The following is a 15,225-nucleotide window of genomic DNA, read 5'->3' as shown; positions in this document are numbered from 1 at the left end:
TAACTACACCCCACTTTAAACTTGTTGTTTTTAAATTTGAGAACAACAAATATGAGAATAAGCTTGACAGCAACAAATAGTAAGCAAAATAAAAAACGCCAAACCCTTCTAAAAAAACAAAGTGGATTGTACTTGACCTTTTTTTAATAGAATAAACGCGATTTAAGTCATTAATAGACAAAAGTTCATTTATTCTTGTTACAGGAAATCATTTTTGAGAAAAAGGCCAAAAAGTCAAAAAACTAGTGCAGGTAATCAAAAAATACTGTGGCATATTCGTAGAAGACAAATGAAGGTTTTAAGTTCCAAACGTAATTTTTTTTGTTCCTCTAGCAGACGCAAAACGCACAAACATTTCCGGGCTCATATCTCAGGAAGTATTGGCTTCCCCTATCAAAAAAATTAGTAGATAAAATGATCGTGGAACTGAATATAATTTTGAAATAGTTATCGGGCCGACCAGTCATTTTACAAAGTCATCGCAGGATTTTTTAAAAGTTTTGGGTCACTATGACACTTAAAAGGACTTGCCGACGATAAATATTATATCTTTGTAATCAGAATCACAACCGAAATATTATTTCAGCCATGTGGGCCACTGTATACACAATATACAGAATTCTTTAAATATTAAAGTTCGGATGAAACAAGTAGATATATGCCTGTGTTTGCTATCGATAATTTGGATAAGTTTGTTTTGCTAAAAATTCATGTAACCGCCAATTATACCAGTTTTCATATTTCAACGACATAGCGACGTCCGTCCGTTTTTCATTAAAAAGTGTAAGAGGCCAAATGGACAAAATACGTAATTTTTACCGGATTTTGTAGCTACTCTCTAAGCGCAATAATAGTCCGATCGACGCGAAGGTTTGAGTTTATGACAAAGAAGAAGCTAGCAATTTCACATGATGATCAGATAATATTTAGCGGTATAAATGGAACAAAACTTTTGTGTGAAAATGTGGCATTTATTGTGACGATATACAGGTATCCCACAAGTTTATTTGTGTGCAGTAGGTTATGACTTTTTGACCTTTTTTTTCTCAAAAATTATTTCCTGTAGCGAGAATGAATGAACTTTTGCCTATTAATGCCAAAAATAACAGTCATTCCATTTAATTATTAAAAAAGGTCACGCACAAACCACTTTGAAAAAATGATTTTTGTGAAAATCCTATGAAATGAAAAAATTTTTTGAAAGCTTTTTGTGCGGGAGCTTTTTGTCGAATCAACTTATAATTAAGATTTTATCTAATCTTAGGCAAAAGTTCATCAAAATATGATACAGGTATATGAGGTTGTAAAAAAGGCATAACCCTAGTGTGCAGTGCACCATAATCACCCTAGACGTTGCAATTATAGTTCAATTCTGATAAGTTTTTGCACGAGGTAAGAGTATTGGTCAAGGAGAATGCCAATAACTTTAGGTAATTACCGAGTAGTGTTTAGCGGGTGAAATTGACCTTAACTTTTGTGGGAAAAATATCCAAATTTAAGTTTTGGTCCATATTCATACCCTCAGCATTTATGCCAACGAGGGTAAATACACTTTCGTACGTCCAAAATGTGCCTCAGCGAAATAATGGATTTCGTCCAAACATACTTGGGTCATGTATGCTTGGACGAAATCCGTTTCAGACAATTTGGAGTCGATTTAACAGTGTCCGTCAGTCTGTCTGGCTAGAGCAGACGATCACTCTCGAACGGATCAGCCGATTCGGTTTAAAATGTTGCCTTCGTAATATTTTGTCCAAGCTTAGTTTAAGTTCGAAAATGGGGTCTTATCGGCCCAATCCTTCAGGTACCTTCCCCACAAAATTTCAGAACATTTTGGTAAAATTGTGCAGACGATAACCCTCGAATGCAGTAACCAATTTGGTCCATACTTTGCACATCGTAATATTTTTGCTCCAATATGATGACTATATCAGTCCATTCTTTAGGGTACCTCCCTGACAAAAGTTCCATATTTTTTTAAGTGAAGTTTAGGGTATGTTCAAAGATCCTTTGGAAATGCATACCGATGTTATTCTTTGTGGTCCTGTTTACAGCGATATTATGTTTCTCGTGCGCAAATCAATGCTTTCTGACGTAGTGGTCGAAAACCTCTAACTTATACTGTAAAAAACTGAAATTACTCTTGGGCGCAATAGCTATCGAAAGGAATGACTCCCAAAATAAAACACACCAAATAACGAGTTCCTGTAGTACTTTTTGGTAAATACTTACAAATTAACCTAATAATAAACCTAATAACCTAATAATAAATTAATAAAGGCAATATCCTACGTAATATGTAGTTCAGTGGTCACCAATAGTCGACAGATACGCTGAAAAAACATACATATGTTATATTTATTTTTAGAACTCTTAGGATAAGTTCAATTTGAACGCACCTTATACTTTATTTAGGCCTGTGTCGGAATTGACTTCTGATTTGTAGCTAAACGAGCATGTACATTAAGAACTTTTCGAATTTTCGTTATAAAAACCTAGTTGTCGCGGTGAGGGGTAAACTCACAAACCTCGGTTTTGCAGTCTGAGTCAATATACACATTGTAAAAGTTTTAAGAAGTCTCAGCCTACTCGTAATGTAGAGAACAGTTTGTTTACATTACTTTGTAATCGGATCATGTGGCACCAAAATTTGTGTTGGGTATGGAATCTCTGTTTATATGTGTTATGAAATCGTTAGAATGGTTTCTGCTATAAAAGCCGTTTCCTCGTTTCCTCTTTATGGAAATGTCTTGTTATTTATATAAGGCTTTTAAGAAATCTTATACAAGAAATCATCATACAGTGCTGCTCAAAACATTTGCAACTGGAATGACTACTTCACTTTTTATATAGTTCTGAGGTAATTTATGGATTTGAAATGCAAATATTTTTGTAGGTTGATTGTTTATTGACCCCTTTTTAAAGATTTAAAAAATAATTGGCAATAATTGCACTTATTTTACAAAAATACACGAAACAAAGCTCGGAGTCACTTTTGGTCCCGCTCAAAACATTTGCAACTTAGAAAATTTGTTTCAAAATCTGAAGATCTGATTTGTGTTTTGATAATATATTGTGAGCTTAACCTTTTATTTATTATCTGGACACATCATAAAGGTATCCAGGTAACTAAATAAATTAATATATCCTGTTGAATCCTGTCTCTAAGGATAATTATTAAATACAAAAGTTTTATTAGATATTTAATAGTGTAGAGTCCATTTTAGGGTACCGGAACATTTTTTATGAATTCAGATCACTTAAGCTGATCGGGTCCGATAAGAACCCAAAAAATATTTGCAAAAAATTGCTAGGTTTACGTGGTTATACATACGTTTAGTGGCGGTATTATGCCAAAAAACCCTCTTATACGACATCTCTGGTGTGTACGTGGTGCGATTTCGACATATTATATGTCTGGTTAGTTTTTAAATCCAATAAATATCTCGACCTCATGCTTCTAGTATCATCTCTGTCTATAAAAATACCTCCAGGTCAATATAAAACACCATCTTCGTTTGGGGTCAATTTTTTTGTATAAGGGGACAAATTCGATTATCATTCGACTTGGTAATCAAGTACATTTTTTTCAAGTCATATAACTCAAATATTGATTTAAATCGACGAAAAATACTCGATTTTATAACTCCAAAATCAATTCCAATCATTTTTTGCAAAATTTATATGAAAAATTGAACTTTTCCTGGAAATTACTGTTTTCCTAAAATTTGCCCATATTGGTACACCGGTATCTATGGTATGTATCAGAGGGTTTTGTATAGAATTATCGATGTAAAGCCTTTATTTAACGTCTGTTGATGACCTCTGAGGGATCTGATTAATAATTCGCATCATTATTTGATTATCCCCCGCAGTAGATCTAGTTGTACATTCACCTCCTTCCCATCTTATCGCAATTTTAGTACTTTTTACGCGGTATACAGCTCAATTTTAAATATTGTCATGTTCTTATATTTATTTCTGGACTGCGTTGGATCCACAATTTTCAGAAATAAAGATTTTTCATATCTTTGATACAAATTTCGGACCATAACTTTTGTTTTTATTAAAAAATTAGAAATGTCTTGTTTTCGGCATACTTGTCTATCAAAATTAAACATAGGCGGCACGAAATGTATTCCTCATTAAAGCTTTTTGCCCCCTACTTCTGATTAAAAACCATCTTATGCCAATCAATACAAAAAACTCGACAAAAATTAGTTAATAAATATTCGAACCACGGAGTTGCATATGTTTTGAGCAGGCTAAAACACTTGAGTTTCCGACATTTCACGCATTTCTGTAACATAAGTGTTTAGAACTGAATAATGATTTTAAAATCTTGAAAGTAGGGTCAATAAAGAATCAAATTGCAAAAATAAATATATTTCAAAACATAAAATGTCCTTAAAAATAGTCTAAATGTGATAAAGGCATCTGAGTTGCAAATGTTTTGAGCAGCACTGTATGTTTGTATAGGTTATACATTTAAAAAAAATATGAGCTTCCACAAACCATAGTGTGATATGTGGAAGGTTAAGGGGAATTTTTTGAAAGCAACTGAAATTACAGTCGAAAACACTTATAACGTCGGTCAAGAGATCGTCGAAATTCAGAGGTGATTTTGTACTATATAGTGATTTCTGGGTATAAATATATTGGTTTGTGTTTAAATAAATTCAATTTTCCTACTTTTTCGTATAAAGGATATAGCCATTCGTAAGATTTAAATACTTTCCAAAATGCTTTGTTTCCTTAGTTAGAGTTTATATACGTGTGTATTTACCATAATTAGCAAGAACTTCGCTAAAAACGATATTTATTTGTGTGGGCTATAAAGGGCAGAAATTTGGGACTTTTGTATTTCGTCGTTATAAGCGATATGACGTTATAAACAGTGATGTTATAAGTGATTTCGACTGTAATAATATTTTTGTCAAAGTGCATAGCCAAGTGTCCAAGATTATGGACAACATATTTGTTCTCCATAACGTTTTATGAGACAATTGTGATATTTTGCCGTTAAGATGGGTTCAATCAAAAAATTTGATGCATGATTATGAACTTATTTCAAATTGACATTAAAAATGTCTTCTTCATTTTCCAAAAGTGGAAGGTAAACGCAACAAAGGACTCCATGTTTGGCTCTGTTTTGAATAAATCGGCTAACTAATTAAAATAAGTGATTATATCACTGTGCAACATTTTTAAGGTGATCTTGTGCAAACAATTCGAACTGAGGATTTTTTGAAAGTACAGACCCAAACGACAAGAAACCCTAGTTGGGTTTTGTTGTGTCAGATCCAGCTCGGATTTTATGGTCCCATCTAAACATGGTAAAATATTGAGTTTTTAAAGAAATTCGGGGCCATATCTCTGAAATCAATGCGAATCTTCTTCTGACCTCTGAAGCAAATTTGTAGATAAGGACAAGAATAAAATATTTGGAGGAATAACGAACTCGAAAAAACTACATTTATTGCCTCAAATTTCAAAATTATGCAAAAATTCGACAATTTTTATACATTTCGCACCGTATCTCCAAAACCGTAAATTTTTTCTACATATTTTCTTTTAGAAAAATATTCCCTGGAATGTAATACACAACTCTTCAGAACATATCATTGCTGTAAAATGCCTCTATCACGTTGTTTTCAGTATATTGTTCAATGTACATTTAAAAAATATGTCAATAGTGTGGTGAAATCCGAAATGCGAGAATAACCTGTTGGTGTGAACAGTGTTTTAAAAGATATGATACAAAATACTGCTGAAACAACATGAAGTAAGCATATTAGAGTTTCAGAATTTTCTAAAGAATTGTTGATAATTTTATTGGGAAGATTTTTTCTAAAGGTTACTTGGTTCAACTCCCAATAGTTTAGATGATACTGACCAGAATTTCAGCAATTATATAAAATTTTCTATATTTTATAGATTTTGATGCCCTAGATGTAGTTTTTCTTATGTGGTTTTTTTCAAAAGACAAGTTCTACTAGTTTAGGGCTACAATATTGCTAAAGACAGCAAGGCCAAATTCCTATTCGTTTGTGAGATAAAGGCCTGATAAATGCAAGAAAGTGTAGATTTGGATGACAATACATGAATACCAATATGAGTCCATTTTATCCTATAGTCCCCATACGAGGGTCACTAGAAAACTATCTGGCATAGGCAACACGAAGTGTCGCCAGGCGTCATTTGACATTTTTTGGGTTGGGTTGTTTACATTGACTTGAAAAAATCACTTAGCAAAAAAATGGAACTTTTTTGTGAACATTTTCGTCCGATAAATTTTCATAACTGTCGACGTGTAAATCACGGCAAGAGTGCATCGAGTGCAAATTAAATCTTTGTATGCCGATAAAGGACCATCAATTCAATCGTGGCCGACACTCTCCAAAAAACGAAGTTCGTGAGGGTAGTTATGCCAGAAAAAATTAAGCCGTGTGTGAACGGATAATGCAAGATCGCCATGTCATATACCATGAGATAGAGGCAGCCTTGGGCATTTATTCCACCAACTAACATTTGATATTGCATGAACACTTGGCCGCAGAAATGGATGCTGTAAAAGCGTTCAAAAATCATGTTTTGAAGGTGTCTCAATCAAGGCACTGTAAACAACCCAACACATGGTCGTGTGTCAAACTGCCCTGAGTATGCTTAGGCTAAAAACTATCAAACTTTCCAAAAAAAGTCAAATGAAGCCTGGCGACGCTGCGTGTTGCCTAGGCCAGATAATTTTCTAGTGGCCCTCGTATTGCGGAACCATCCGATTTCAGATATTTTGAGGATTTCATTTTAATTTTTAGCGCGAAGTGGCTCTAACTTCGCATTTGGAGTTCTCAATGGTACAGAAACTTTCCCACCAAAAATTGTGGACATGGGTCCAGGTTTTGGTATAGCCCCTATATAGCGGTACCACCCGATCACTGGCATTTTAAAGTTTTAATCTACATTTTTGGTCTAAATTGGCTTCAATTTGGTTATGGGGTTCTCAGTGGCCAAAAAATGTATTTACTAAAAAGTTAAAAATAAAAAAATAATTAAAAAAATTAAGCTACATTGTTTTATTTCTAAATGCATTAACAATTAGAAAATAATTTTTTGTTTAGCCTTAATAAGTATATTCTTCTACATTTTGGAATCGCTCAAATAAAACGCTTGCATTAAAATTTAAAATAGTGACCAAATTAAATGGCAAGCGTTTTATTTGAGAGATTCCATCATGAACAAGAATATACTTATTGAGACTAAGCGAACAATTATTTTCTAGTTTTCAGTGCATTTCTAAATAGAACACTGTAACTTAATTTTTTTATTTCTTTCAAGTTCAGGATTGTCATAAATAGTACCATAACTATGACATTTTCACTAGAGTTTATTATAGTATTAAATATTTGTGTCCCTATTTATTTGACGTAAAATATATGACGTATACATATTATGTCAAATAAATAGAGTTGTGGCGATTATCATCGATAGTGTTAGAGTTCACAATCAACATTTAAAAAGAAACAACAACAAATTGCAATACTTCTTGCTAGCATTTCCATAACGGAGTTTTCTCCATAATAACCGGGTCCACTGCGTCGTGACAGAGCATCCAATATAATGAGATCGTGTTCCTGCTGTGGTGTTGGGTAACCCAACGATGACAGCGAATGGCTGGAATGGACAAAGAGACACATAATTTCAAATGTCCATCTTAGCCATGTATCCTTTTTGCATGCGTGGCGGCGGTGACGTTTGTTAGTTCTTGAACAAAACATTGCTACAAATATTTTTTCACTTCTTTGGATTTCTTTTCTTTTTTGTTTTCAATTTGATTTCTTTTAGCAATTTTCCATTATTATGTTGTGTGTTTTCTTTTTTGGATTGCTTCACAAAGAAAATTTTCACAAAAAATATGAAAAAACGTAATCGACGTCACCGATTTTCACGTTGGCGTTGAAAGCGAAAGGAAATTTTGTACACTTGTTGGGAAAGATGATGGGTGTGGGGGAACTGAGGATTGGGAGCGACTTTAAAAAAAGAAAGCTTTTTGTGATCGAATACACCAAAAGATATTTCCTCGAACGAATTGCTTGTTGCTAAAATTTTTCACGAACCGCTCTTCTTCGAATACAAATCAGAACTAAACGCCTGAAATGAAACGCTTCGTATTTCAGGTACAAATCAACAGCAGAAGCAGCAGGTTGTAAAAGAAGAAAAAAAACAGCAATCACAACTTTTAATGAGAAGAAACCAACTGAAGAAAATAATCCAACAAAAACACAGAAATAAACTCCACGAATTTGTATCGCATACGCTTTTCACTTTTCAGCCCAATCCAGTCATCATCCATCCAGCCAGCCAACCAACCATCCGTCCAACTACTCAGCATTTCTTCATTCATTCACCACTATTGCAGCCTTTCTTTGCACTTGTTTGCTGTCGTTGTCGTCGTCCGTAGTCGTCGCTGATGTTTTTGTTTTGAGTTTTGTATTTTATTTCGGTTGTTTTCTTTTGATTAAAGTTTTTAATTAAACTCGTCTGTGGCTTAGTCGCTTGTCTTCTTCTTCCACTCCAACTAAATAACGTTTCTGTGATGGATGTGTGCATGCGCATTTCAGCAAAATGCTGTAATTGAATTGTTGTTTATTGTTCAACGTAGTGGATCCAGTGGGGCTTACTTATGCAGGTGGTATTGTTGTAAATGTAAGTGTGAAGAGGAAGCCTAAAAACAGTGATCTCCTTTTGCCGTGGGTGGTTGGAATTGTTGGTGTTGATGTTAACTTATTTATTTCTTTGTTATTGCTTCTTCTTCCTAACGGAATCGGAATAGTGTTGAGTTGTTACTCTTAGGTATGTCTGACAATCTCCAAGTGTGCATAAAATTACTCTGAGTACATGTGTACTGCTGGTGTTTTTGTATATTTGACTAGCTTGGATTTTGTTTATGTCTGTCTGTCTTTAAGCATTATTTGGTGCTTGTGCTGCTGCAACAACCATATGATTGTGTCCGGGCCTTGGAAAAGTTGTTTTCCTGGATTTTACGGACACACTTGCCACCATTGACTGCCGATGGCTCCATTCGACTCTGTTGCCGTTGATGACGCTGTAGCTGGCTGACTGTTTACTCGCTTGCAGCTACATATTAATGTCTAAATTGCATGCCATTGAACTTGTTACACCAGCAAAACGATCGGGTTTGTTTTGATAGCTGTGCTCCAAAAAAACTGCCTTTGGGGCGAAATTATATTCCAGTGAACATAATTTAGTTGGAACTAGTATTGGATTTTTAATGGGTTAATTTTGGGATGACATTTTGCAGGTAAAATAGCTGAAGTGAACTGAGTAGTTGTGAAATCGAATTTGTTTGATAGTCGGTGGAATGCACATTTTTCGTAACCATTTAACCAGAGCTTGTCAGTCAGAATTTGTGTTAAAAAGTATATTGGACTATTTGATTCCTACAATTTAAGTCTGTTATTTAAATTTTGCGCTTTGTCGTATTTATATAGGAATCCAAAGGACTATTACCCGCTAAAAATTAATTCAATTACATCTGCTTTGTTTGTACCACAAACGTAAATCAAAGAGATTAGGGGACAATACGCTTCTAAATGTAAACTGCGCGAAGAAATAAAGACAGTCTTTTCTGCCTTTCTTTCCTCTCCATCTTCAGATATTTAACCATTTTAACAGTAAACGAGGCCACCTAGGTCCATAACCAGGGCCTAAAAGTGGTTTATTTAACTGACAGAGATATACCCTCAGCCTGTGTGAATTGAAACCTTCATCTACACGCAGAAAAAAACATATTTTTCGCTTTTGTAGGAACAAAAACATCAATTTTTGTTCAACGATTTATTTGTTTTGTTCAAGCATTTTAATTGCAATCCAAAAATACCATCTTCTGCTCCAAACATAAAAAACAAACAAAAAAATCGAAATTCCGCAATATTGTAAAAATTATTAACAATACCAGGCTATATATAGGCAGATCCACTACAGGTTACACAATCAAAATCATTTTCCCCAATAATCGGATGTTTTCCTATTCTGTGGCCCGTTTTAGACGTACCATTTGCTGACAAAAGTATATACTTGGATTAAAGTTCAAAAGTGTTGCGGAGGAGGTACCTGAAGAAATGCATTGGCATGGTCCATTTTGAAAGTGAATCTTATCTGAGAGTCATGTTTTCGATATATCATCAACTATATAACTTGGATGTTTTGGGCCACTACGTCATAATATCCGTGTAGTCCTGGGGTAGCATCGGAATAAATTGTCTGATAATATTAGAACAGACCTAAATTACACTAAAACATAAATGTTGAAATTTTGTGGGGAGGTACCCTAAGGAGAAGACTAATATGGACCAAAGTTAAAATACATTTGTACAAAAATATTATTAACCCAATTGGTTGATTCGTTCAACATACATAGCGCGTACCATTTGAGCCAAAAGTTTGGAACTTTTGTGGGGGAGAAGGTACACGAAGCAGTAGTCCGAAGGAGTAGTCTTCGAACTTATACTAAGTCTAGTCTACACATGGTGCCATAAGGAGTTTTTACAACTTTCGGGTCATTTTCTCAGGAGGTATGGACTTGCTCCTGAAAAAACTTGTACTGTCGTAATGGGGACAGCAAATATTAGTGGCTGCGACAAAAATCAAAGTGATTTTAGAGCAGCTCTTAAACTAGGCTTTTCCGAAAGTTTGTGTGAGAGGTGCCCGAAGGAATGGACCGATATAGTCCATATTCGAATTTTATATAAGATCTGCAGAATTATTACGATGTGCAAAGTATGGACCAAATCGGTTACTGCCTTCGAGACTTATTGTGCGCACCATTTTAGCTAAAAGCTTTTAACTTATGTGGAGGAGGTATCGGAAGTTGTGGACCGGTATTGCCTATTTTCAAACTTAAGCTGAGTTTGGACAAAATATTACGAAGGCCAAATTTTGGAACGAATCGTCAGATCCGTTCGAAAGTTATCTTGTGCTCCTACCACTACACACGATGTCATAGGAGTTTTTTTTTGCAACTCCCAGGCTATTTTCTCAGAATGTATGGACTTGTCCCTGATGAAACTTATACCGTCGTATGGGGGCAGTGAATAGAAGTTTTTATAACAAAAATCGAAGCGATTAGAGAGCTGGTCCTAAACTGAACTTTTCCCGGTCCCGAAGGAGTGGACCGATTGAGTTCATATTGGAACCTCATCTAAATCTGGTAGAAATACCACGATCTGCAAAGTATATACCAAATCAGTTATCGAGCGCACACATTTTCCGAACATTTTCGAACTTTTGTGGGGGAGGTACCGGAAGGAGTGGACCGATATAACCCATCTTCGAACTTGAACTAATTTTGGACCAAATATTACAAAAGCCAAACTTTAGACCGATTTGCTTGATCCGTTCGAGAGTTATCGTGCGCTCCAGCCCGCCAGACAGACGGACGGACATGGCTAAATCAACTCCAAATTGTCTAAAACACATTTCGTCCAAACATACTTGGGGTCTAAAACCATTATTTCGCCCGTATGAAAGTGTATATACCCTCGTTAGCATATATGCTGAGGGTATAATTAAGGGATAAGGACATTTCCTTAAACAAATCAAAATATGACAAACTAGTACAAAAATGGCTTAGAAATACATATGCAAGATATTGCAGTTTATGCTGATTTTTTAATAGACATCTGATTTTAACTATTTACAGCCAGTTCAGAGACGTTGCTTCCGTGGTAACACTGTAGCATTATTTCCCCTTCGTTTAGAAAAATATGCCACAGCATTTCTTCAAAGCACACGAAATGTCTCCAATAGGTCGTAGTAAGCGTTTCTGAAAATTTTAGAAATCTGTACACCACACATTCATAAAGAACATTAGTCTCCAAATGTGCTATTTTCGATTGTTTCATGAAAAATTCTTATCTCTTAATTAATTTTGAGTTACATAAACCGCTTTTAGACTCTGGTTTACTTTTAATAGGGTCTGGTATTTTTTAGTCGATCTGGCAACTCTCCTGATCGAGTTCTCCTATAGGTAATATTTATTGTTATTGATTGGAGTACATCCTGGTGAACTAAAAAACTCACAAAACATTTTAGTTTTCAGATATTCCCGGTTTAAGACCTATAGGACCCTGTTTACATGTAATATGATCTGGTACCCCCTTGGTGCATATGGTAGACATATTAGTAGGGATATTCTATACCTAATATTGTTGGTACTTCTTAGTAGTTATATATAATTGCTCCACAAACATCCTATACGGGACAAGGGAGACTTCTCTCATATCAATGAGTGCACCCCGATTCATATTAGCTAAATGATATGAGACCTACTTTTTATCGCCGAGTCCGAACGGCGTGTCTTAAGACATCACTTTTAGAGAAGTTTTACATGGCTGTAATACTCAGGAAATGTCGCCAACATTACTGAGGGGTATTTTGCCACCGTTGAAAAATTGTTCGATATTGCTTGGCCGGGGAATCGAACCCATTGCATACCATTGCACCACGGTGGCACCCACTTGTTAGTAGTTAATCCTTATTAAAATAATATTCATAAAATGTCATGATTTTTAAGCATTTACCGTAAACGTGGGATATTTCTGAACCTTCATTACATTTTGAAAACAATTATTTGACACCTTGCATTAATGTTAATTTTTAGTTTTGGTTATTATTGTTGAACTATGTGAGTTAATTTTTTATTTATATATTCAGTCTGGTCTTATAAAAGTCGACCAACTAATTTTTACAAAAAAAAAAAAAAAAACCCGAAGTTTTTATCAAAATTATTTGTCATTTTCCCTAATTATAACATGAAAAGTGTTTGTTTTCTTAATGTGAAAACAATTACTTGACAAACTGTATATAATTTAATAACATATATAATTTTCTTTCATAAATCATACCAATTAATAAAAGTGGTTTGTGCGTGATATTTCTAAATATTTAAATGGAATTAAAGTCATTTTATTCATTAATTGACAAAAGTTCATGCATTCGTGCCAAAGGAAATAATTTTTGAGAACATTTGTTTTTTCTTTTCATAGAATTCTTTCACAAACATAATACTGAAATTCAATAAACGTAATTTTAGTCATTAATATGCACAAGTTCATTTATTCATTCATGAGAAAAAATGTCAAAAAGTCTTAACCCTAATATACACTTTGGTACTTTTGGGTCTAGTCGAAATAGTGGTTTTAGACCCCACATTTATTAAGACGAAATACGTTACAGGCAATTTGGAGTATATTTAGCCCTTTCCGCACCTCTGTCAGACCGGAGCTGACGATAACCAATTTGGTCCAAAATTTTTGGAAAGAGTGCAGTTTAGGAACACTTCTCGGCCCTTTTTACAATATTTTCGGTGGCAAGTCCATACATTCGCAGATATTGTCCCAAAAGCTCTAAGTACCGGCAGGGTACCAATTCAAATGACTGATGAGCACTATTTGGCTGATACTTGGCTCATTGTAAAATGTTTTTAAGTTCAAATGTACATCAAGTTCAAAAATGGTCTATATTAGAAAAAATCATAAGGTGCAGCCCTAACTAAGGTTTATCATGTTTGCTTAGGCGTATTTTAGGGACTTTTCGAGGATACCTTGCAAATTTTTACCGAAAGTACTTCTTGTGGTTTTTACAGCTCACTGACGCAACGCTCCAAAATCTCTAAAAAAATCAGGATGAGCAACTAAAGCGCCTGATGGGCACGATAACTATCGAAAGAAGTGATTGACAGTGGTCCAACCTTTGCACATCGTAATATTTCTTTCACACTTAAATCGTGTTCGAATATGGACTATATCGGTCCACTCCTTCTTGTAACTCTCACACAAAATTTCAAAATTTTTAGCAAGCGTTCAGCTTAAGGCCATGTCCAGGATAGTTTTGAAATTTTTACAGCGGTTCATATTACGACAATATTTTTTAAGGGGAAAGTCCCACTTTTTCTGGTATTTCCCCCCCAAAAGTGCAAACATTTTCGCCTAAGAACATATCGAGACTTGTTCGCGGATAAATTGTAAACTTCATTTCGGATAGTTCTCGCAAAACTTCAAGAGAAAACCGTATTGGGTTTGCTGAATTGCATTATGTCACAGGCAGAGGGTATATCTCTGTCGACAAAGCCGACTGATATATTTTACTGTTTCTTCAAACTTAGATCAATTTGGAAGATGACCATATCGGTTCACTCTTTCCGGTATCTCCCAAACAAGCTTCAACATTTTCGCCGAAAGTGATTAGCACGATTTGGTCCAAAAATTGTTCTTCGTAATTTCCCGACATAGATTAGGTTTAGTATGGACCAGATCGGTCAATTTTTGTAGGGGGCAAGTCTATACCTCCTGACATAATGGCCCAAAATCTTTAAAAATCTCTGTTGCCACCAACTAAAATGACCGATGAGCAAAATTACTTATGAATTCCATTTTGGCGGAAACTTTGCGCGCTATAAAGTTTCTTCCAAAAATATATCAAGTTCCAAGAAAGATACATATCGGACAACCTCGCAAAAGTTCGGAATTGTCACTCAAAAAGCCGAAAAAATCGTACGACCTCTGTTTCAAAAAAAATCGAACAAAACAGATGAGAACATTCCGGCGTTCATATTTCATTAGTCTATGTCCTACGGTGGCCAACTAAAATGGCTGGTGGTCACGATAAAGTCAACCCAAGACCTTGAAGGTATATATCGGACAATACATTCGAATACCTACCTCCCTCACCAAACTTAATAACTTTGCTTAAGTGCAGTTTATAGGACGTTGGATTTTCATCGAAGGTAGTCCGTGTGACTCTGTTTGCATCGATATAATTTTTTTGTGGGTAAGTCGATGCTTCCTAATACAAAAACTTTTCTTTGTTGTGTTTGTTACCAATATTACGCTGGAAACTTCTAAAACTCCTTGTGTCATCTACGAAAATGCTAGTTACTATTAAAACTGTTCTTGGCACATTTATTTAGAAGATAACTGCATTTTTGTACTTCTTTTTATGCAAATTAGTTATATATTATGCATTTATATAAACTATTTGCGTATATACCCACCAAAAATACTCATTACAAATTGACCTACTAGCACATTATTATTTTAACAAGGGCATGTCACTAGATATCAGTAGTTATTGTTTGGCCACTAAAAAGTAGATAAATAATTATTTAAATAAGTAGTTACGACTTGGAAGTAATCACAGAGTAACTAC

The 15,225-nt window shown here is 34.8% G+C and overlaps 1 protein-coding gene and 1 long non-coding RNA gene across 4 annotated transcripts in view; one reads left to right on the top strand and one right to left on the bottom strand.

The window, feature by feature from the left end:
- Positions 1-15,225, top strand: part of LOC141404851 (uncharacterized) — a 312,536-nt gene that overhangs the window by 194,791 nt on the left and 102,520 nt on the right. The window lies entirely within an intron of this gene.
- LOC141405774 (serine proteinase stubble) overlaps positions 1-15,225 on the bottom strand; it is a 39,534-nt gene that overhangs the window by 15,995 nt on the left and 8,314 nt on the right. Inside the window, exon 1 of one of the 3 annotated variants that reach the window (XM_073990466.1) lies at positions 7,541-7,884. The exons of the other annotated variants lie outside the window; for them this stretch is intronic. Coding sequence (XP_073846567.1) covers positions 7,541-7,775 — 235 coding nt within the window. The 5' untranslated portion in view covers positions 7,776-7,884. Of the gene's footprint in view, positions 1-7,540; positions 7,885-15,225 lie in introns of those variants that run through there. 3 annotated transcript variants of the gene reach the window in all.

This window comes from Musca autumnalis, unplaced genomic scaffold (genome assembly GCF_047663935.1).
Source record: "Musca autumnalis isolate F117 unplaced genomic scaffold, ASM4766393v1 scaffold_5, whole genome shotgun sequence".
NCBI lineage: Eukaryota > Metazoa > Arthropoda > Insecta > Diptera > Muscidae > Musca > Musca autumnalis.
The sequence above is the reverse complement of the archived record's forward strand: the minus strand, read 5'-3'. Positions and strand labels throughout refer to the sequence as shown.